At 41.6% G+C, this 24,436-nt stretch overlaps 1 protein-coding gene across 1 annotated transcript in view; it reads right to left on the bottom strand.

Moving 5' to 3' along the window:
- Positions 1-11,310, bottom strand: part of LOC136569366 (microtubule-associated serine/threonine-protein kinase 4-like) — an 81,431-nt gene extending 70,121 nt beyond the window's left edge. Inside the window, exon 1 of the mRNA XM_066569761.1 lies at positions 11,092-11,310. Coding sequence (XP_066425858.1) covers positions 11,092-11,310 — 219 coding nt within the window. The remainder of the gene's footprint in view (positions 1-11,091) is intronic.
- Between the last annotated feature and the right edge of the window lie 13,126 nt (positions 11,311-24,436).

Here is a 24,436-nt window from a genome sequence, read left to right on the forward strand (position 1 = left end):
TAAGGAATATCACGGAAAGTGAAAGGGAGATAGGTTGGTGGAGTTCAGCCCTTCCATCCTTGAGGGAAGCCCACCAAGAGTCAGAGGACCCCCATAACTCCCACTGTCAGACAATCGAAGGGCACCAGGCAGATGAAGAGGAGTGGAAGTACCTACTTGAGGGTACTGGCTTGAGGAGGTAATAAGAAAAATTCCTCCCAACCCCCACTCCCAAGCCAGATGTCACTTTAGAACAGGTGAACCCCTGGACCTGGAGAGCCAGACAGATAATTTAGAAGAAAATTATCTGCACAGTGAGCCTCCCAATTATTATTCATTTGTGAGAAGGATCACCATCTCTAACGTCAAAAAGGAAAGAAGGGTAATGGTGGTGGGTGATTCCCTTCTGAGGGGAACAGAGGGCTCCATATGTTGACTGCACCCACCCCACAGAGAGGTCTGCTGCCTCCCTGGGGCCCAGGCATGAGATATTACTGAGAGACTTTCTGGGCTAATTCAGCCCTCTGATCATTACCCACTGCTGATACTCCGGGCTGGCAGTGATGAATTTGAAAACAGGAGAGTCAGGACAATTAAAAGGGACCTTAGGGCACAGGGTCAAGTGGTTGACAGGGCAGGAGCACAGGTAGTGTTTTGCTCAATGCCTTTGGTGGCAGAGAAAAATGACTAAAGGAATAGGAGAGCCCACATTGTCAACAAGTGGCTCAAGGGTTGGTGTCAACAGCAGAATTTTGGGTTCTTTGATCATGGGGTAACTTCTAAAGCACCTGGCCTGCTGGAACCAGATGGGCTCCATCTCCCTGTTAAGGGCAGAAGGTTTTTAGCTTGTGAACTGGCAGAACTCATTGAGAGGCTAGGTTTCAAGGGGGAAGGGGATGCAGCTGGGCTCCCTGGAAGCAGGCCCAAAGGATGAAATTACCATCATGGAAATGTGGTGGGATGATTCACACGGCTGGAGTGCTCCACTGGCTGGCTACAACCTCTTCAGGAGAGATAGGAAAGGGAGAAGAGGTGGAGGAGTAGCCCTTTATACTAGGGAGGCTTTGGATGCCATAGGTATTGAAACTAATGACGACGAAGTTGAATGCCTATGGGCAAGAATTAGGGGGAAAGCCAACAAGGCTGACATCCTACTGGGAGTCTGTTATTGTCCACCCAGCCAGGAAGAAGTGGTGGACAATTCATTCTATAAGCAGATGGAGAATGTTTCTGGATCATCACCCCTAGTTCTTTCTGGCGATTTCAACTTGCCAGACATTTGCTGGGAACTTAATAGAGCTGAAAAGAGGCAGTCCAGGAAGTTCTTAGAGTGTGTGAAGGACAACTTTTTCTCATAGCTGGTGAGCCCACAAGGGGAGGGGCTGTGTTAGATCTGTTATTTGCAAATAGAGATAGGCTGGTGGGAGATGTGGCGATTGGAGGCCACTTGGGGCATAGTGATCATGAAATTATAGAATTCTCAATATTTGGTGAAGTCAAGAGGAACATTAATAAGGATTTTAGATTGGACATTCGGAGGGCAGACTTTGGCCTACTCAGGAGACTTATTCAGAGAGTTTCTTGGGAAGTAGACCTTAAAAATAAAGGAGCTCAGCAAGGCTGGGCATGCTTCAAAATGGAGATCTTGAGGACACAGGAACAGACTACCCCTATGTGCTGAAAGACAAGTCCACGAGGCAAACATCCAGACTGGATGGGCAAGGAGGTTTTGGAGGAACCCAAGAATAAAAAAAGGATGTATTATCTTTGGAAGGAGGGTCAGGTTTCTTAGGTAGTATTTAAAGGGCTGCTAGAGTATGTAAAAAAAATTAGGGAAGCTAAAGCTCAGTTTGAACTTAAAATGACAACTTATAAAGAATAACAAAAAATGTTTTTATACACATATTAATGGCAGAAGGAAGAGTAAGACTAACCTTTGTTCTTTATTAGACACAGAAGGGAACTCTGTTACTACAGATCAGGAGAAGGCAGAGGTGCTTAATGCTTTCTTTGTCTCAGTTTTTAGTGAGAAGACTTGCCTTAAGGACAGCTGTCCTCCTGGATTGCTTGACGATATCAGGGAGCAGAATGGTCCCCCCATTATACAATAGGAGGCAGTCAGAGAACTGCTGAGCCCCTTGGATGTTCATAAATCCATGGGACCAGATGGGATCCATCCCAGGTGATGAGGGGGCTGGCAGATGAGCTTGCAAAGCTGCTCTCCATCATTTACCAGCACTCCTGGCTCACTGGTGAGGTTCCAGAGGACTGGAAGCTGGCCAGTGTGATGCCCATTCATAAAAAGGATGGGAAGGAGGATCCTGTTAATTATAGGCCAGTTAGCCAGATTGTACCAGGTAAGGTTATGGAACAGTTTATACTGAGTGTCAGCACACAGCACTCACAGGATGGCCAGAGTGTCAGACCCAGCCAGCACAGGTTTAGGGGGGCAGGTCGTGTTTGACCAACCTGAACTCCTTTTATGACCAGGTGACTGCCTGGTGGATGCAGGAAAGGCTGTGGATGTTGCGTACCTGGACTTCAGCAAGGCCTTGGCACTGTCTCCCACAGCACACTCCTGGAAAAGCTGCAGCCCACGGCTTGGACAGGAGCACTCTGTGCTGGGTTAGGAACTGGCTGGATGGCCGGGCCCAGAGGGTGGTGGTGAATGGTGCTGCATCCAGCTGGGGGCTGCTCACTGGGGTGTCCCTCAGGGGTCTGTGCTGGGGCCAGTCCTCTTCAATATCTTTATTGATGACATGGATGAGGGGATTGAGGCTTTCATTAGTGAATTTGCAGATGACACTGAGCTGGGATCATGTGTTGATCTATTGGAAGGTTGGAGGGCTCTGCAGAGAGACCTGGAATGATTGAATGGGTGGGCAGAGTCCAACAGGATGAGGTTTAACAAGTCCAAATGCCCAGTCCTGCATTTTGGCCACAATAACCCCCAGTAACGTTACAGGCTGGGGATGGTGTGGCTGGACAGTGCCCAGGCAGAAAGGGACCTGGGGGTACTGCTCAACAGCCGGCTGAACATGAGCCAGCGGTGTGCCCTGGTGGCCATACAGGCCAGTGGCATCCTGGCCTGTGTCAGGAACAGTGTGGCCAGCAGGAGCAGGGAGGTCACCCTTCCCTGTACTCGGCACTGGTGAGGCAGCACCCTGAGTGGTGTGTCCAGTTCTGGCCCCTCAGTTTGGGAAGGACCTTGAGACACCTGAGCAGGTCCAGAGGAGGCAACGAGGCTGGTGAGGGGCTTGGAACACAAACCCTGTGAGGAACGACTGAGGGAGCTGAGGGTGTTTAGCCTGGAGAAAAGGAGACTCAGGGGTGACCTTATCACTCTCTGCAACTCCCTGAAAGGTGGCTGTAGTCAGGTGGGGGTTGGTCTCTTTCACCAGGCAGCAAATGACAGAACCAGAGGACACAGTCTTAAGCTGCACCAAGGGAAATACAAGTTTGATATCAGGAAAAAGTTTTTTACCTAAGGAGTGATAAACTACTGGAGTAGTCTGCCTGGGGAGGTGGTGCAGTCACCATCCCTGGATGTGTTGAAGAAAAGACTGGATGTGGCACTCGCTGCCATCGTTTAGCTGAGGTGTCAGGGCATGGGTTGGACTTGATGATCTTTAAGGTCTCCTCCAACCTTCTAGTCATTCTGTGAATTCTGTGAATTATCCATTAAGAAAAAAGTCTTCCATTCATCCCTGGTTCCCACTAGATATTTAAGTTACTCAGTAAAGAAACCTGTGGCAAGGGCAGCCAGGCTGTTTGTACGGTGAACACTTACACTTTTACCCTTGAGGTACTTGTAGCTCACTTCTGAACAGCGCAAGTTCATCAGCTTAGATACATTTGTGCAGGAGGGCAAGGCATTCATCCCACTGCTCCTTGGCTGGAGCCAGAGTCTTTCAGACAGAAGGTTTGATGAGGGCACCCCATCTGGTAGCAAAGTGTAAATAAAACCTTACTTAGCTCAGTAAACCAAAAGCTAAGATAGGTTCCTGGCTTGATTTCAAAGCACAGCTCATTTGCCAACACATTCCCATGTTTCCCACCTTTTCAGCTACCTTGTCCTCAATTTTTTGCTTTCACTCTATCACAAAAAAAGAGCTACCAGCATTTTATGACTTTAAGCACCAGTCTCCCACAACTCACATAGCTTAAAACCCAACACCACCCAATGATTATAAAGCTTCAAAAACAATTTTAAACACCACAGCTGCAAGAGAAGAACTGAAAAAAATCTGAAAAATCTGAAGGCTGAAGCAACAAATCATAAAATTTGGCAGTAGGACCTCGTGGGTTTTAGACTGCAGAATATTTCAAGCCCACATCACTGTTCTTAAAGGAGCTTAGCAATGGCACAGTACTGCTGGTGATACCATAACACTGAGAAGCTCCCAACATATGCTAGAACACTGCTGGGCATACCAAAAAACAACAACCAAAAAAACCAAACTAGAAACAAAACAAAAATTTTCTTCCTTCTTTCCTCTTTCCCTGTTAAAGAAGCTGTTAAGAAGACTGGTATTTCTCTTAAGACAAAGCCTGAGCAGGTGAGATCCCAGCCCAGCAACACAGTTCTGCATTACTGAAATTCTTAACAACAGGCATCTACTTCGTCATAATGGATGTAAGAGAAAACCTCCAGCCCTGTGTCAGAGCAATTTCACTGAAGGAAGATTTAAAAACTGCAGGGACTCTTTCTCATTACTAATCTTTTCAGAGTCTTTATACCCCTTATTCCTAAATTTCCCAATTCTGCATTCCAGATTTTTGCTCTAAAGGAATGGTAAATCTTTTTGTCATGCCTTGTACAGAAAAGCATTGCTAGTAATGTTTGTCAGCTCTAGGCACTAACAAGAACAGTAGGATCAGAAACCAAGTATTCAATATGTATTAATGCTTCAGTACTACAACCTTTGAGCACAGTTGTACTTTGGGAGTGGAGAACAGAGTGCATAATTTGTGACAAAACTAAGAGGGAAGCTATCCCATTGCACAAATCATTGCAGAAGAAAAGCTACCTAGCTGCTCAGCTTCCTAGCTCAAGGACCTCCTCATTTACACTGTACTTGGCCATGCTTTTTATTTTGTGCCTCAAGACTTCAGATTCTCTTATTCCCTTCTACAAGGTCAACTTTACACAAGCTGTTACTGCTGGCAAAGTAGCCCCATCATATAGAGCTTCCTGATAGTACAAGAGTAACACACCTTGTTATGTTTACCAACATTCAGTTCAAAGCAGCTTACAGCTAGCCAACACACTGTCAAAGGCAGCAGACTATGTTGGACTCGGGCTGTACTCCTTCTACAGAGCTGCAGCTTTTCAAAAAAGACATTTCTTAAATTTGGTTTCACAGCTGGATGTACAGACACCAAGGGATACTGAAGATTAGCCTCGGGACTATGTCCACCAGTCTGAAAAATCTAAAGGGTGTAAAAGGGCCTCTCAACTACTTTTGCAAACTGTTCAGATTTTGAAGGCTGTAATTATCAGTTCCTCGCCCACCTCTTTCCAGAATTTTAAATATCTAAATAGTTCTGGTGCAAAAAATAAGACATGCAACTCAATGTATGCTTCTTCACTTCTCACTTATTCCAAGTGAGAAGACAGATAGATATTCTGGTTATAGGCATATTTATACCCATCAAATTCTTGAAAAGAAGTTCCAGAGAGCTGCAAACATTACTACTGTAGCGTTATTCTCAAACATCAAGCAGCACACACAGCTGTTTTAGATTAATCCCTCAACCATGTGTCCCTCCATGTCCTCCAATCCCAGAGGATTTTTGAGACAATAAGGGAACATAGCAGCAGGCACCTTTAAAGGCCTATCCTGCACAGGAAAGGTTTAAAGCAGTAGACAAACACACATTTTCTTCATACTAAAAGCAAATCAATGAAGTCTTTTACATGACTCTTGAGACAGCCCTACTCACTCAAATTGTCAAGTATTTCACTTTATAGGTAACTTACCACAAACATAGCTAAAAAACCAAAAGCAATGCTGTTAGTCTGGCTGACATGACACAATAACAGTTTTGCAGCTGCTCGAGACTAGACTGTTTTATTTAATCCCACCACATGCATTTTAACCCTGAGAAGAATAATTCTTTTTATGGCATGACTATTCTTTAATATGAACTAAAGATCATACTTCAGCAATTAGGCTATTCATCTTTAGCTAGCTTTATCATTCACGTGTGCTACAACAGGGAAGAATCCATCATTGTTAAGAGACAAGAATGCCTGAAACAATTAGAGGAAAAAAATGTGCTAAGTGCCACACCGCCTGCGAATGTCCCATGGTTGCTTCTGCAGCAGGATAAGCAGGAATGGAAAGAAGTAACAAAAATACTACTTTCTAGCTACGTCACAGTGACATTTTGCCAGAACTATCACCACCTCCATTACATTGCCATCACTTTATACACTGCTTATTTTACCCCAAAGTCTTTTGATTTCCACCCCTCTCCCAAACAGCACCACAATTTTGTTGGGGTGAAGATATGGCACACAATCTGTAATGCTGAAGGGACTGTACCTTCCCAGTGGGCATATGTTGAAAGATTAATGTGTGAAAGCGTAGTTTCTAGAGCAATACATTCTTTATCACACTCCTCACCTTGCTATGAATACTCTAATAACAAAATCTTAGCTTCTCAGTAATTAATTCTTACCACACAGTCCTCATGAAGCTGCAACAGATCACAACATGAACAGCAAGAAGGCAGATTCAGGAGAGGAGTTAGCCACAATAGAAAAAGGTTTTGTACTCTGTGCAGTGAGATATCTTTTTTAATACACAATACATACTAACTAGATAGTAGGAGAAAATGTGCAACAATCAACTTCAAAGCTCCGTGGACATTTTTCATGAGAAATCTCATCTTGTCATGCTGCTCATCTCAACTCTTACAGACTCAAATTTTCACTTCAGTGCCAAACACTGAATTTACAAAGCAAGAACTGGAATTATTTGAGAACAAAATACAGTATCTCCCCCCCCCCTCCCCATTTTTTGTGGATGGTTTGAGGTTTTAGGTTTTAATGGTTTTAGGTTCTAAGGGAGTTTTTTTCCAAGCATCTAGAATAATGAAGAGAACTTACTATGGTAATTCAGAAGTCACTGGCAGATTCAGAAGCTTATAGATCCATTTCAGACATTTTGTTATATGGCAAGGTATGATTCTGAAAGAATTCTGATTCTTCCTGGTTTGTTATTCTGCTTTGGTAAGCCATGTATACTTACTGTGACAAGGTTTATGGAAAAGTGATGGAAAAGACACGCAACTCCAAGACACACAATTTAACCTTCAGATCCTTGACAATACTGGTGTAAGCAAGGAATCCACTGCTTGCCTTCCTTCTCCTCTTAAGAAACAAGGTCAAACCAAATGAGCTTTCAGCTCCCCTATAAAACACTCACTAAGATTTGAAAACCACCATCAAAATTACTATCCTCCATGTCCATTACCCTCCACAATACCAGTCCAGCATTGACTACTTACAGAGAGCAGAAGCAGACAGATTACAACAGAAAACATACTGTTGTCCAGCCACAACTCTTCTCTTCATAGTCTGCAAAACACTCTCTCCAGCAAAGAGCTCTGACGAGAATAAGGATAAAATTAAAAAAAACTAACCAACCACATGGCATTAGAAATGCAGTGACCCATCATCTATGCAGTATTGTTCTTGAGTGCCCTTCACCATGCAATCCCATCCTGCCTGCCGTCAGCAGTTAGCCACTCACCTCAGAAGAGCATAGGCAAATAATCTGCTTGAATTCATTTGTGTTTATGTGCTCGCTACCCACAGCACTTCAATGCACAAATGTTCCAAAAGCAAAGCACTTCTCAGATGTTGGTGTCAAACCCTTATTTAACTCTCATGTGTCTTAACATCTCAAGTAAAACATCAAAAACACTTCAGAAACTGATGACTGTAATCTTGTAAACTATTACTTGTTCTTGACTACATGAAATGAGGGACCGTTTTTCTTCAGGTATTTTGTGGGTTTTTTTGGATTTTTTTTTAAGATGAAGTTTACACAACTGTAGGATGAAGTAATGACAACAGGGAAGAAAAAAAAAAGTGATGTACCATCTCTTCCCACCCTTTCCTTCCTTGTTTCCCTCCAGGATTTAACTCTTTCAGACATGATACTCAGAAAAGGAGTTATCATGCTTTCAGTCTAATTTCTGAACATAAAAGAAGCTGACCTACTCTAGACAGCAGCATTAAGCTTTCTTCACTGAGGTGGGGAGACAAACCACTTTTTCATAGAGTAGAAATGTTCATATCATTCTTCAGGAAACGACATAAAACTCATAACTTGACCACAAACTGCAAATTAACTGTCTGGGGTATGTAAAAAACAACAGTGTTTCAGAAACCTCTGAAATAAACTCTCTGTTCAGCAGATCTGGCAAGGTGTAAATCTGAGTGTGACATCCTGCTTTTTGACAACATACTTCTAGACAGATGTAACCAGGAGGAATGAGTATACAGGACAGCAATGAGAATGATCAGATGTCTGGAAACACATTCTACAGGAGAAGATGAATGACACTGGGGCTGTTTAATCTAAAGAAATCCGGGAGGAGACTGGTTCAAGTTGTCAATGATGTCTTATACAACGTCACAGAACGAGAAACAGTTCTACTGAAATACCACATGAAATGGTAATGCGTATGGGAAAATCTCCATGTTTTCTAACTATCCATTTATTTAGTTTGGAAACCTATGTCATGACTTAGAAGAATTTACTGACAGCTAAAGTAGAAATAGAGGCAGCAGGACAATCTGTTCCACTGCTGTCTGAAGGATACCGAACAGCTGTGACAACAGATTCAATTCTGCTATGCTGGCAATAGGAACAAGGACAGGGCAAGAGGAGAAATGGTGAACCTGCAAGCACAGGATCACACTGGAGATCTATATAACTAAAAGAACTCAGTAACAGAAAATCACAGAGAACGCCAACATTTCATTATTTGGCAGTAATTAAACAGGATGTCAATGCAAAAACAATATCTTCATGCACTTCTCTCAATGGGATACTTTCAGCACGTGACACTTTAAGTAAGCCTGAATTCATCTGTATGTACATCCTGGACCTCAGCCTTTACTTTTTTCCACTGTGAATAGCTGCTCTCTCAGTTTCAAATTAACTTCTGCACTGTAATGCACTGTGGTGTCCTTGCACAAAAAATAAATTATACAGGTGGATTTGCCAGGTGGTTCTGCAGGTAGGCAGAAATTCAGCTGCAAACAATGACTACACCAAAATGGAAGGATGGGCAAAATCAATGCACAAAAAACAGGCAAAAAAAAAATCTGGTTTTGGCTAATAAGGGAATCTAGCAAAAGGGAAATAAAGGGGACAGAATAATGCTGCATATTCTAAGCAAACTCTCCCACCACAACACTAACTTGAGTTTAAGCTGCTATCTTCTAGCACTGCTAACTGATGGTGAGATATCAGATTGCCCTTACAGAATTTCAAAATTCCATGATTGCAATGTTGAGTTATTTTCGGGCTTACCTTCTCTAAACTGTCAACTCAAAAGATGCCTGTAATTTATCTCCAAAGCATACACAGAAATAACAAGCCTCTACCAGAAATTCAGTGGTCTGCCAGCAGCTCCGAGTTTAGCTAAGTGAACAGACAGACTTTGTAAATTTCTACACGTTTTTATGCAGGCTTACCAACAGAGCACTAAACCATTCAGACACCGCATAATTGTGGTAAGCGTAGCCCCAAGCCCACATGTATCATTCCTGCCGAGAAGCAGGTTATCTTAATCACCTAGCAGTGTGCTCCACACAAACAGCAGCCATGGAGCTCTTACCCAGTTCAGCAAAAAAGCAAGTTCACATCTATATATATTTTTCTAAAAAGTGGATATATCAACATTCATTCTACTCCTACCGTAAATGCATTTCACTGCAAATACATTCCACTCTTCAGGGGCTCATGCAGTTGAAAGAAGCAAGGAACCTGGTCTGAGTTTGAGTATTTAAGAAAAAAAAAGGAGGGAGATACAGAAAGGTATATTCAGTTCCAATTCATCATGCTGCCCTACAGTTGTATCAATTTACAGGATGCACCAGGAAAAGAAGAAAAACAGGAGCTACATAAAAAGCCATTACTGCAGAGGGAAACATTCCTGACAACCACAGCCCAACTAGTTGAAAATAACTTCAACCAGCTTAACAGATATTCCTCTAGAAATGCAAGGTTTCTCAAAAAAAACCTTTGTACATCCAGCTGCATAAAGGCACAGAATAAAAAAACGCCACCTAAGAGCAAACTAAAAAGTTGACCACAACAAAAGACCGTAAGTAAGGCACACAAGAGATGATGCACCGAAGCAAAGTAAAGCAGCAGTGAGACGGAACAATGCACTTGGCTGGGGTCATGGCTTGAAATAGATTTAAGAAGTGTGAATCATGCAACAAGAAATAAATAAAATAATTTCTAAAAATCCGTCTCAAGACCCAAAAAGGTTGTTTTACTGTAACATTGTGGGGTGGCTGTTTTGTCTTAAGAGTGCTTAGTAGGTATTGTAGCTGGATCAGGAGAGAAAAGGGAACAAAACGCGTATCACGGTATATAGATCTATCACCCACAGAGCTCCTCCATGATCCACAGCCTATATCATAAGCTCTCACCAAGGGATTACTGTAGTGTGGGGGCTTGCCCATCACTTCCTTCTGGCATTAAAGAGTTTGCTCTGGAGCGGCGCTTTCCAAAGGTGACACGCTCGGGGATAGGAAAAAAAAAAAAAAAAAGAAAAACAGAAAAACACACACACATAAACAAGCTCTCCTAAAACAAAAAATCCACTCTCCGTACAAAAACCCCCAACTCTCAATTATCGGCAGCCAGAGGGCTAGAGCCGGCCGAGCAGAAACAAGAACGTCTCGGGCTGAGCCGGGGAGACTGAGGCGAAGGCGCTGTCCCCAGGTGGGCGCGGAGCCGCTCCCGCCGCGGGCGGGTCACCGCCGCCTCGCACCCCGGGACGGCCGCGCTGCTCCCGGCGCGGCCCCGGAGCACAGGGCGGAGAAGCAGCCGCCGCCGCCCCGACCCCGCGCACCTCCTCATCCCGCTCCTCCAGCGAGGCGTCGTCCTCTGCCCGCCCGCCTGGGATCGCCCGCTCCGACGAAGCCGTCGCCCCGCCGGGGGCCGTCACCGCCCCGCCGCCCTCTCCCTCCTCGGAGAGAGTTTCCGAGCCGGAGGAGGAGCCGGAGCAAGAGGAGCCGACGTGGCCGGCGCCCCGCGCCCGTTCCGAAGCCGCCGAAACTTTCTCCGCCATGGCCGGGGCTCAGAGCCGTGCCGCCCGCATGCCCCGCCACCAGCAGCCGCGCTCCCCGCCCCGCCGAGCGCAGCGCGGCAGCGGCGCTCCCGGGCCGGGCCGGGCCAGGCACCGCGCTCTGGGCAGCGGGCGGCGCCGGCGGGCGGGCGGGGCGGGGCGGGCCGGGCCGGGCGGAGCCAGCGGTGCGGGGGGCGGGCCCGGAGCGGCGGAGCGCGGCGGGAGGGCGGCAAGTGGCGGGGCTGGGTCTGCCCTGCTGCGGGGGGTGCCTGCCGCCGCGGAAGGAGGCAGGAGGTGGGGAAAGCGCGACGTCCCGCGGCTGACGGCACCTTGACGGCCCGGCCCCGCTGCCCGCAGCCCGGTGCGGAGCGGGCAGCGGGTGTGCCAGAGCCCGGGATCTGCCGGGATCGGCTCGGCGTGGGCACAGCGAGACACGCTCCGCTCCCGGGCGATGTCACGGGTTTAAGTCAGAGCAGCTATTTTACGTTATATAAGGGATTTCTGCGCCCCTCACTTCCTCTAAAACGGAGCTACCGGCAGTTTATGGCAGCAGTTTTACCATGGTCTTCGTACCATTTTGCAGAAGGCTATGGATGCCTAGTTGTGGTCTTGCAGCAAACAGAAGTCCCTTTGAGTGTTTCAAACGGGCATCGACATTGGGATTTGTGACCAAGCTTTCAGTCATTGAAACCAAAGCAGGTGAACTAAGTTAGGCATCTGAAAGCTTTTGCAAATCTTCCTGGACGACTCCTTCATTTTTTAGGACCTAAATGGCTTTTAAACCCAGTTATCCTGTAAATTTTTAAAATATAGTTTCGATATTATTTTTGAAAAAATCTCCTTATTTTTCTTTCCTGAGAACACAGGTCCTCAATTAATGTGCTAATACTATATATAAATATATAATAGTATATACCAGGGCCTTATTTGCTTATTCCTGGACCCCAGATTAATCCAATTGTGAAACAAAACAGACTAAGAGCTTTTGTAATGAAGGAAGTCCCACAGCATCACTACAGAATAGCTATCTTCTTCATTTCACAGAAAGAGAAATGTGAGCACAGACCAGTTATTGATGTACTCTAATTAAAACAGTAGATAGTTGATGAAAATAGGAACCAGAATGCAAGTCTCCACTTTTTCAGATTCCTAATTTGATCAGTTTACACAGTAGGACTACTGCTACTACTACTACTACTATTATTATTATTATTATTATTATTATTATGGTCATCAGATTACTAGTGGAAGGAAAAACAATGATACACAATTCTCCAAATCTCAGTCCTTCTCTCTTTTTGATGCTGGATATTAGGTTGTAACAATGCTGATAGCTTTTTGTGGTTTCTAATCAGTATTTAGATCAGACCTTAAAAAGTTAATTTATTGTGGAAGAGGATTATAAGAGTCACTAGGGACAGAATTTGACCCAGAAATTTGCCTATACTGATATTTGATGATAAGGAAATATTAAATATACACACACAGGCAAAAACTGATTTTGGGCAACTGAATTACACACATATACTGCTCCAAACCTAGCTAAATAATTTTAACTAACCAGTGAAAAAAGTCCCTCCTTGGTACTCCACGTTCTGCACATAAGTTGTTATATCTCCAAAACCTGGACTTATTTATAATTCTTGAGCCCTTGATTATAAAGCTAAACCTTTTTCTGTCAGAATCTGCCTCTAGTGTCATCCTCATAGCAGAACAAGTTGCTTAATTTCCTACCTATTCTTCATAATGTATAAGAAAATTGCCAGGTGGTAAAAAGCAACGCTGCAGGTCTCTGTCATTTCTTTCTTTTGCTGCTAGGGATGAGACTGGAAAAAAATAGAGCTTAGCCAAAGCACTTCTACACTTCAGTTATTATCAGCTGCCAGAACAGCCCCTGTAATCTGGGCGCAGCAAGGAATACATTAGAATAGTCACTGAACTGCTCTAATTTATGCCATAAATTGAAATCTAAGAAGGCACTCAAAATTTATTATATCATCCCAGAGTTACAAAGACAAGTGACGGTATTGTTCTGCTCTGGCCTCTAGACTATGTCAGATCACATGCTCTGCTAACATTATCTTACAGGAACAGAAGAGGGATGCTACATTGCCTATAGTAGCTAAAAGGGAGTTAAAGCTAAAAGCAACAAAGAAAGAAGCTTACATCATTTTCCATCCTGGGAAAAGCACTGTTGCTTGCACTTCCCCATCACAAATCAGTGAGGTACTTTGTAGCAAAACACTGAATATCTGGCATGATTTGAGAAGCTCATTTTGAAAACATTTGTTGAGAAGAAGTCCATATATAAGAAGTCCATATTTAAGCACCTCCTGTCATGCATTGGACTCATTTGGTGCAGAATGTGGAGAGAAGGGTGTAGAGTGGTCTGATTTCAGCTATTACAGGTGGCTGGCTCAGTTTTGGATACATTCATCCATTTAGACACTTTTTTCCACCAGTACATTTTCAAGCAGCCATTCCCTGATCTGCTTTCTGTTCTCCCTCCCCAGCACACACAGCCATCGCCCACTCTGTGCAGTTACAGCTGTTCAAGATGTGTGCTATTCACTTCTGTCATGTCAGCTAGCTGAAAACAAAATACAGGAAAATAAATAAAATGTATCTCAAAACTCCTTGATTATATATCTGTTTGTTAATGCTTGGGAAATTCTTACACTGTGTGGTCTTGAAGGACTGAGAGAATGACAGGCTAATGGATTTATTGACAAGTTTGGCACAAGATACCAAGGTACAGAGGAAACACTGGAAAAAGGTATGAAGAGGTATAGAAAAAAATTGTCAGCAAATAATAGCTGTACATGAGACAGCAAGAAAATTCAAATAGGAAGATAATGATTGGCTTTGTAATTGGCGCTTCAAGCTAAAGATCAGGATCTTTACCAAGAAATGATAGTGGGGAATCAAAGGAGTAGGTATGTTGTAAAAATGACAGGCAAAAAAATAAACATTGCAGCAGTGTATTGAATAAACCAGAGAAGCCAGAGAGAAAGACTGTGAAGCTCATGAAAAAATTTTAAAAGGTGGGACAATGGTGTCAGCAGGGCAAACATCTGTCCTGTATTACAGCTTTAATGAGTCAAATACAAAAAGTAAAGCTTTATAGTAGCTACTGCATCAGTTCCTTGACATCAGTTGTCTTCAAATCATCACCTTTTTGATCTAGGAAAATGTTCCATCAAATTCATTTTTATACTGCTTTGAATATTCTTCTTCCTCTTCGATTCTGAATATTTAGGCAAAAGTCTACCTCTGGTAAGAAACAGTTTTCAAAATACCCTGACAGTGGGGTTAGCACCTGAGAAAATCCCTAGGCAAAACTATCTGATGTGGCAAATGCAAGGCTCTCCAAATAAGACAGTTACACTATCAGTAACAACAGTGCTGTGCTTCCCTTTCTGCATAGTAAATGTGCATTAAACCTGACCTGGAAGAACCACTTCTTTGGATGAATAAGTCTCCATGCTTACTCAGTTCTTGCCCTCCCCGTTGAGACTGCCAACAGCATTGCCAATTAGTGCCAATCCTGAATGCAGATTGTAATACGAATAGGCCTTTCAATATTTAATTCTAGGCTTTTGCACTGGTGGTATATAAATGTTTCATTAGTGCTTTCCTTCCTTTCTGCCATTTTTTTTCTCTGAAAAAGAAGCAAAGCTGTCTACCTGAAGTACTAGCAGAGTATGGGCAAACAGGAACTTGTACTTTTAAGTGCTCCTCCCAGCTCTAGCAGTAAACTCTGGAATGAGAGTTCTTTTTCTTGGGAATCCTGATTTATTGAGAATGCATGTTACAGGATCATAAAGACGACACTAAGTTTTTATGTGATGTGTTTTATCGCTACATATTCACCCTCAAGCAATATCCAAGATCAGGAATTCAAAAGCTTTCATTTGGTGGGGTGAACCCAACTGAATGGTGTTAGTGGCAGGAATACTCACCAACACAAACAACAGTGGTAGGCTGGAAGAGAATAAAAGCATGCATAAGCACGACTCTCATTTCTGTACTGAGACAGGTACCACCAAACATACAGCATAGTTTGGAGATCTCTTTTTTTTATCTCTGAAAATCTCCTTAGAGCTTAGGATACTTCAGAGTAAACAGAATCCACTTTGTACCTCTCTAAGAGAATCAGTTCTGAGACTCTCTTTCTTACCATTAAAAAGCCTTTTTGACAATGAATGTGAGGCACGATTTACTTTCCCTAGCACTTGCAGAGCATGAAACAAGGGCATTTGAACATGCTGATTAGATTCAGATCATCTCAAAAGTCATTAACAAGCTAGTCATGTTACATTGTAAATCCTAGCAACAATAGGCATATGCATGAACAGAAATATTGCATTCAAATCTATGGAACATGTAATAAAACTGAGAAAAAATAAAACATTTCACCTTTTAAATGAACATGTAATTTACTAGATGTAAAATGTTTTTGCCAAGGAAGTAAACACAACTAGTGTAGGCCTCCTGCTGCAGGTGCCTTTATCAAGACCAAGTAGTGTCACCATCTTGGCAGCTAGAGATTATGTGATCTGGACTAAACAGTGTAATTGCTAAAGACACTTTTCCCATATTACTGGCACTTGAGGACCTGCATGAGCACTGCATGAGTCACTGTCCCAAGACCTGCAGAAAATCACACTTAGATGAAGCAACTGGCAGATGTTTACACTCTGACATTCACATTTCTGATATCTTCAGTATTAAAAAAAAAGACATTAAGAAATGCTGCTCAACACAATACATATCACAGAGCATCGGGAGGCTGTACAGGAACGCGGGGAAACGCAACACAGTGAGTAATCCCCTTGTCAGGTCTCCCTCAAGGCATTGCTTTGGGGTTATACCACTCTGACTAAACATCAGAAGCCCACCCTCAGTTTCAGGCAGATTCAGGGAGGCTGTGAGTCTATGTGCTGGAAGGGACAAATACAAGTTAAACTGTTTTAATCTGACTTCAGATTCAGAAGTGTACTGCCAGCCTGTTGTGTGGAGTTTCTGCACCAGTCTGCTGGCAGAGGTGCTCAGTTTTTTGATGGATAACCCTTGAGTAAGGAGCCTTCCATAATTTCTCCCTCACCTTCACAACATCTGTATATCAGGGATATATAGTGACATGCCAGCAGCAGGGAAGAGCAGTAAACATGGCACAGCCCTGTTACCAGCTGGCATACAACAGGAAGGTTACTCATTCTAATACCTCTATCCCCAAATTCTCCTTCATTCAAGGGGAATGCTATGACTCTCATAAAATTATAGGAAATCAGTAGCTTCTCATGTTTTAACAAAGATTATCGCTCTTTCTTCAGAGTGCTGGAACTTGAGAAGTTGAAAGGTGCTAATTTCCCACTTCATCATGGCAGTATCATCCTAGTCAAGATGTTATGAAGACCCAGTCTTATGAAGATCAGATGGGAAGAGATGGTCTATATTCAGGATGGGAACTGGAGATAACCAAAACACCAGTTGTAGATACAATAGGGAGAAGGGAGGAGCTCTTGAAAGGGAGACTTGAACTGTGGTTGTGTTTCCAACCTCATGGTCTGAGAAGCATATTATGGCACCTGTCTAGGTGTGGACTGCTAAATGTAAGCTAAACCATGGCTGCATCCTGTGGTGTATTCTAACCATTATTTTTAATGATGATATTTTTAATTCCCGAACAATGTTTTAATATTTAGCTCAACAGGTGTAAACCTAAGTCACATCTGCATCTTCAGATATTATGCATTTTCCAGACTCCATGGGGTATTGGACTTCCCTGGATAAGTTTAGATGCCTTTAAGTCTACACAGCATCCCTTCCATAAATGTTAAGACTGTGTTTGACAGTGTTATTATGGACTGCAAAGTCTGTGGAAAGAAATCCTTCTCAGCAAGTGTTATCAAGAACCTTTTTGAAAAACATGAAAATGGAAAGTGAATATGAGATCCAGTGATTGTCCTGAATTGTCAAACTCTCCAAAGCTCCATGGCAACAGCTGAGGTAAAAGCAGGTTTGAGGCAGCCCACGAGGTTTCTGTAAGCTCTGCCTGCCCTCGTCCCAGGCCTCACAGTTCCTAAATAGAGCAGGCACAGTGTTTGAGGAAAAGCTGTGATTTTCTCTGAGAAATGAGCTATTGTGTGGGAACACTAAAAATGGTGCCACAGTACTTAAATGGTATTGTTTGTGCAGACATTCCTATTCAGCGAATGAGCAAAAATAAGTTCTTGCTGTACATGTAAATAGGATTAATATTCACAGTTTTACTCTTTTCTAATCTCACTCCCATTAAAGTAGAATCATCTCCCAAACTCAAAATGTCATGACTCTTTAGCTAGGTAGACATCACATGCTTAACAAGATGGATACAATTTTTAGCATAAATACCTCGTGTAAAGTAAAATATTCAAAAGCCAATTTTTACTTGCTCTGTCTACCAGAATTAGAAAAAAAAAGGGCTCTGGGGTTTCTTTTCAGAGTATTGCTTTACCTTTCTTTTTTTTTTAACTTGCAAGATTTTAATAGCAAAAATGACCTCTTTTGCAGACTACTTTCTATTTTTGAAGTAAAATATTATGGCACCAGAATTCTTCCTTTATTCTTTTATTCGTACTTGGTCATTGACTAAATTTGTGTCCCACCATGTATCAAAACTGAGTTCTGTGTTTCTGTGTGGAGTTTTAAGAGGGAAGAAATTCACTGTTTTAACAACCATCACTGTGATGAAAGATTCACATGAGTGGAAGGCCTGCTAAAGGTGACTGAATTCTCTGTTTGCTTTGTCTCTACTAGAAGCTTGCTCCTGTCAAGAGAGATGCATAGCCTTCAGATCTTGCATACTTTTGCTCAGGCTTTGTGTATGGCATGAGATAAGGCATAGTACAAACTCAATAGATTCTACATCAAAATTTGGCCTTTATTTCATCTGTAGCTTGATAGATCAATTATACCAACAGTACCATTCTATGTCCATTGGCATACTTTGCTAAAATATTACCTCAACCATAGGCTTTTCAATTTTTATTCTATGTTGTATTTGTTTGATTGGAAATTTCATCCTAGGACAGCTAGGTCTAAAAATAAATATTTTACAGTAGTGTTTTGGGAGCTGAAGTTGACAAATCCATATTCTTAGATTCATTTACTGCCAAAATTTAAGTGCTGTTTATGCCAGTAACTGCCAGTTTAAAATTAAAACTCCACTGACAGGGATGCAGGAAATTCTCAACTTATCCAAAGCTTGCAAGCTTAAAATTCAAACATTTCTTATGTTCCAGATTAGAAGTAGTGATCAACACTTAAAAAAGTAAATGCTTCAAGCCAGATTCCTAAATATGTACAAAGGATCCTTAAAAGCCACTTTAAAATCTGAAATGAGGTTAATTTAATCTAGGAAGCTAATTTGAAGGAGCTAGCTGTGAAAATAATAGACATTGTTGCTCAGCTGGCCTTGGCTTCCTCTCCAAGGGGATTCTTACAGATTCTGCAAACCCACACAGACTGCCATATGTATTAAGGGAAGTTTTCTCTTAGGAAAAAATGAGTAAGTCCTCCAAAATGTGGGAAAAAATTACAAAGATGATGGATGATGATGATGGATGATGATGATGATAGTAATAATAATAATAAATATATTTTGAAAATTATAAGGTCTATTAAAGTAAGCCAAGATTTTTATGTATTAATGCAATTTCCACAGTTGATTTAATAATTCAGTAGTTTTGGTGTCAACAACACCGATCAAATTTGCACTTTCTCAATGTTATTCTCTGTGTTCAAAGCAACATTCTCTAAATATTTGGGTTTGTGTTACAAAAAAATCTTTGTATATGTGACATTTCATTTTTCTAACCTGTATATGGTAATAATGTAATAAACTTGAAGTGCTTAAGCAAACTTGTCTTCATTTACTAAGTGCAGAAAGATTATGCTTCTCCAGTGACACTTTCCTCCTTTGTAACTAGTAAGTATAATGGCAGAAAGACTGATTCACAGACTTCAAAGACATAATGAAAGTATTCAGACCAAAAAATCTAGTCATGTACAGAAAAGCTTCCTGTCCGAATCCCTGTCCCAGCCTAAGCTTTGCCAACAAAAACATTTAAGAAATGTATCAAAATTAGAGATATGTATTGTGATGCACTTTTAGTAGTGGTCTTTCCCAATACCTTCATTATCACAAGAGTGTGCCTGGGCTGCTTAAAACTTTGCAAAATCGCACTCATTCCGACTGAAGTTTCTATAATGAGAATTTAGCTGAGGTTGTGATCAATAATCTGTGTGGGATTTTTGTTGCCATTGTTAGGATATTTTATTTTGGGGGTGGGTATATTTGCATTTATTGTTGAATTTTCAACCAAAACAATTCAGCCATTTCAAACAATACATCAAATGAAATGCACTGTCTAATCACACTTAAAATTCTCACAGTGACTCAATACAATACAAAGTGCCTGTGTTTTTATGCTTCAGAATAAGAGACAACATTTGGTGGGAGGAATGTGTCTTTACCATCCTTATGAGAATGCAGTCTAATTTCCACACAGATCTACCTTAGTTCCTAGAGTAAAAACATTTTTGTGTATAACCAAAAAAATCATTTACAGTTTGTCTGAAATTAGCCTGATATTCAACCAAGTATAAAAGAATCACAAAGCCTGAGAGAGGCTTTTAAAGACACCGGTGAAAATTTTTAAATGCTGAAAATGTTGTGGGTTGTCTTTCCTGTGGTTTTATTGCCGTTGCTACTGAAAACATGCAGTATAGAGTGTGAAGATTCAAACTGGAGGGAAGTCAAAGAAGCAGGATTACAGGAAGAATGGAATATAAACACCAAAGACTGGAAGAAGAGCTGAGGATGGTTTGGAGCAAGAATGTGGAAATGTAACAAGTGCAATGAGTATGTGCAGAAAATGTTGAACAGAGAAGAGTAGGATCTCAGCGGGGAGAGAGCCAAAACTGCTGCAGGCCATAGGAAACAGGGATTTGTGACCCCTTGGCCATAACCAGCCCAGGCACCTGCAGGTGACTCAAGTCTCTGTTCATGCTTCTGTCAAACAACTGGGGTGAAACCTTATAGCGGGGTTGAGACCCAGCAGCTGTGGGGGTCAAAGCCTTTATGTAAGGAGTGGTGCATCTCTTCCCTGTTGTTGGGTCACTCACATTAGCAGGTTCTTGTTTATGTGTGTTGGCCCTGTCTGGTTGCCCACCAGCCCTGCCTCACCACCAGCCCCTGGCCACTCCCTCCCTACAGCAGGACGTGGGCAAAAATTGCAGGAACATGAGTGAAGAAGCTTGTGGGTGTAGATACAGGCAGGAAGATGGTTTACCAATTGGTGTCACAGGCAAAATAGACCCAACTTTGGGTAATTTAACAATTTATTGCCAATTAATGTTTTAAATTCCTGATTTGAGAACATTGAAGCAGAGAGGGAAGAAGCAAGTGCTAGAAAATCTTTCCCCCTCACTGCTCTTGGCATCCATCTGCCCTTTCTCACTATTTTTCTCCCCACGCACTCCTGCCCAGATGGTGTTCTCTCCCCTTTTGCTCCTTGAGGGGATGGGGATGGTGGTCTGGATCCTGCAGGGTAGAGCAATGTAGCTTCACAGGAAAACATCCCAGACTTCAGCAATACCCAGGCTGAGGTCTCCCTGGCAACCTCAGTGTGCCCCTGGATTGAGGCGATGCTCGAGGACACAGTGAATATCTTGCCCTTACTGGCCTAAGGAGGGAAGAGGGGGTGGTGCAGGTGCCTCTTCAAATTGTGGAAGAAGCTGGAAGAGGTGCTGTGAAACACTGTGCTGGAGGAGCAGTGGGGGTTGAGCCTGGCCACAGCTGTGGTGGTATGAGGGGAACAGGACAGCATCCTCCTGCAGCAGCTAGAATACAAACATATTCTGCTTTGTATTCCTTTACTGCTTTGTGTTGCTTAATAAAAACCTGGTCTTTGCTTTATCACTCTGCTGTACTACATAAAGGTATCATAGAGTCATTGAATCATAGAACGTATGGATTGGAAGGAACTTAAACGATCATCTAGTCCCAACCACCCCTGCCATAGGCAAGGACACCTCCTATGAGACCAGGTTGCTCAAAGTTCCATTCAACCTGGCCTTGAACACTGCCAGCGATAGGATATTCACAAGGTCAGTGGGCAGCCTGTTCCAGTATGTTACCACCCTCACAGTAAAAGACTTTTTCGTAATATCTAGCCTAAATTTCCCCTATTTCAGTTTGTATTCAGGTATTTCAAAACCATTTAAATACAAGTTTATAAAGATGTTTGGAAACAAAATTTCTAAATCAAAGGCCTGGAGAAATGTAAATATATTCTTTATTTTCCTTTGTATTTCTTTCTCAGAGACCAAACTAAATTTCAATCAAAACTCTTTCAAGGAAATTCAGTCATAAAAATACCCTGGAAACTTTTAAATAGTTCTTCACCCTTTGGAAAACTGGTCTGTTGCATCTTCAGCCAAGCTCACCCACTCAGTGTGTCTCTAGCAGAAGAATAAAGATAAAATAAAGATACCCTGAATAAAGATAAAATCTGCTGCAGTCATAGAACTGCTGCCATAAGAAAATAATTCATATACAAAAGACTCTTGTATTACAGTAAAAAAGTCACAGAAATGAGCAGGCAAAAATTAATAATTCTATGATCATCATAAGGACTAAGGTTATGAGTTATATCAGCTCGGAAGTTACCCATGAAGCAAGGGAATTAAAGAAATATTACCTCAAGGAGCACTGGACATGTAACTTATAACACAATACTGCTTTTTAGTGCAATAAGGCATCTGATTGTACACTATTACCCAGGAAGCCTTGATTATGGACCACTCAATAAAGTTCTTCCAATATTGCAGGTATACAACACAAAAAAGTCTGAAGTAAACTAGAGATGCTAAGGTGAGTAAACTGTCTTAGCCATCCCTTAAAATTAAACAAAAAACCAATTATTTTCAATAATGGAATCAACAATTGAGCAAAAAGAGATTCAGTGACTTCTTAAATAGCTGATTTAAAGGTTCCTTCAACAGCCACACTTTGTTCATTCAAAAGGAATGTTTTCAAGTTTTCAAAACCATTTATAGCCGTTTTGATATGTTACATTTTTTATTGTCATTGAAATGCATTTACTGTGATAATTAGAACTGATGGCAAATATAGAGGAACTTTATAAGGATATTCAACCGCTCTAACACAGCTCTAGGTCCTGATGGATTTAGTAATGACTTTTAAAATGAAATTACAGACAAATCAAATGATTAAATACTTCGTCCAGTAAAAAAAAAAAAAAATTAAAAATTAAAAATTTGTCAGTGACATAAAAGCTAAAGAAGTCTTAGAAAGGATAATATGTACATATCTTTCCACCCTAGATCATGTTAATTAGTTGAATGAAAAATTTATCCAAAGCACATAAGCTATTTTTCAGTTCATCTGTTATGGTAGGATTTAGGGAGTTAAAGAGAATAAGGTCTCTTATCGCTGCAGCATTTTATTCTGACTCCAAGAGGGTTGAAGTCATCATTCTTTTCCATGGGGAAATTATCCTGCTATTAACCCACCATTATATTTTACAGAGCAGAGTTAATGCAAACACACTATAGTTGTATATAACTAAAGCATAATTCATTAAATGAGTACAAATTTTATGTAAGACAAGCAACGTAAAGTAATCCTTGAACTTTTCTACAATGTAGAAAACAGAAGTTGGAAAATTTATTGGAGACCACGGGGCTGGGAGGAGTGGGGAGTGTTTGCCCTTTGCTGACTGTGTGATTTCATCAGGATCTCAGGCTGGCCAGATGTGATTGTGCGCCTCTGCCCCTCTGAGAAGTCTCGTGCAATCATGAGGAAGTGAGTTACACATGTAGGTGTGCCTGCCGTGACAGACCCTGTCATTCATGTAACATCACCTACTGAAGAAATATTTGTGCATTTCTATTAAAAAAAAGAAAACCACTTGGTGCATAATCAGTCTTTTTATATATAAAAGAATTGCTTTGAGTGTTAATTAATTTCTAAGATGTTAAAATGTTACATAATGTGGAGACTGTTTTGCAAATGAATGAATTTCTTATTGCAACAGTTCTGTTGAACAATTTTTTTTCGTTTACAAATGCTCTTTTCACAGTCACAGTATTTATCCAGATCTGTAGTTGGATAGATATACTAAAATATGCACAATGACTACTTGTCCAATTGAAATAATTGGTTTTTTGTTTTTGAAATAATTTTGATTTGCCAAACTGTTTTTGCCATGTGAATGAGCTAGTGTGTTACTTAAATCATGTAAATAGAATCAAGATATTTAAGCTTATAGGTTGTCCTTTCTTTCTGTTTTATGGAGAATATGTACATTTGAATAGTAACACGCATTTTGGGATAACATTCAGTTCTGAATATGCATATAGTAGAAATGCATATAGTATGCATATAGTTCTGAAATGCATATAGTAGACCAGAGATTTTTATGTAATGTCATACCATATTAATATATAGGATTATTTGAAAACTCAAATCTCAAACAAATTATTACTTAGTCTTCCACAAAAGTTTCTTAGTTTAAGATAATTATGTGGGGTTAAAACTCAAAATAACTTACATCCCCTTAGGTTTAACCGCTTCATTTTCACCAATAAGGAGAGACAAGTGCGAGAAGATATACGTGAAAAGAGTTTGCTAATAAGGAAAACAGCAACAACCGAAATAACAGCAATAACCACTAGATACAAAGGTACTGAGTCTTGAACAAAGGAAACGAGGTGGAAAGAGAAGCCCCTCCCTCCAAGATGGTGGCCAGTGTAGCAGCCTGCCTGGGTCGGAAGAAAAAGGCAAGGTGGTGGCAAAGTGCCCTTCTCCAGACCATGCAGCAGAGAGAAAGAAAAAAGGGAAAAAAACAAGACAGCAACCAAACCTCCATGGCTCCAGGACTCCCTCACTTCAGTGAGGGATAGGGACAAAAAAACACCTGTAAAAACTATTTTTGTCCATAAGGCGCCAATGCTGCCAAAAACACTGGAAGAAACTTCCCAGCAAGTTGCAGGTCAAATCCCTCCTCAGCACAACCTTCTCCCTGGAACAAAAGAAGGAGCTTATGAAACAGTTCTG

This window comes from Molothrus aeneus, chromosome Z, assembly GCF_037042795.1.
Source record: "Molothrus aeneus isolate 106 chromosome Z, BPBGC_Maene_1.0, whole genome shotgun sequence".
NCBI lineage: Eukaryota > Metazoa > Chordata > Aves > Passeriformes > Icteridae > Molothrus > Molothrus aeneus.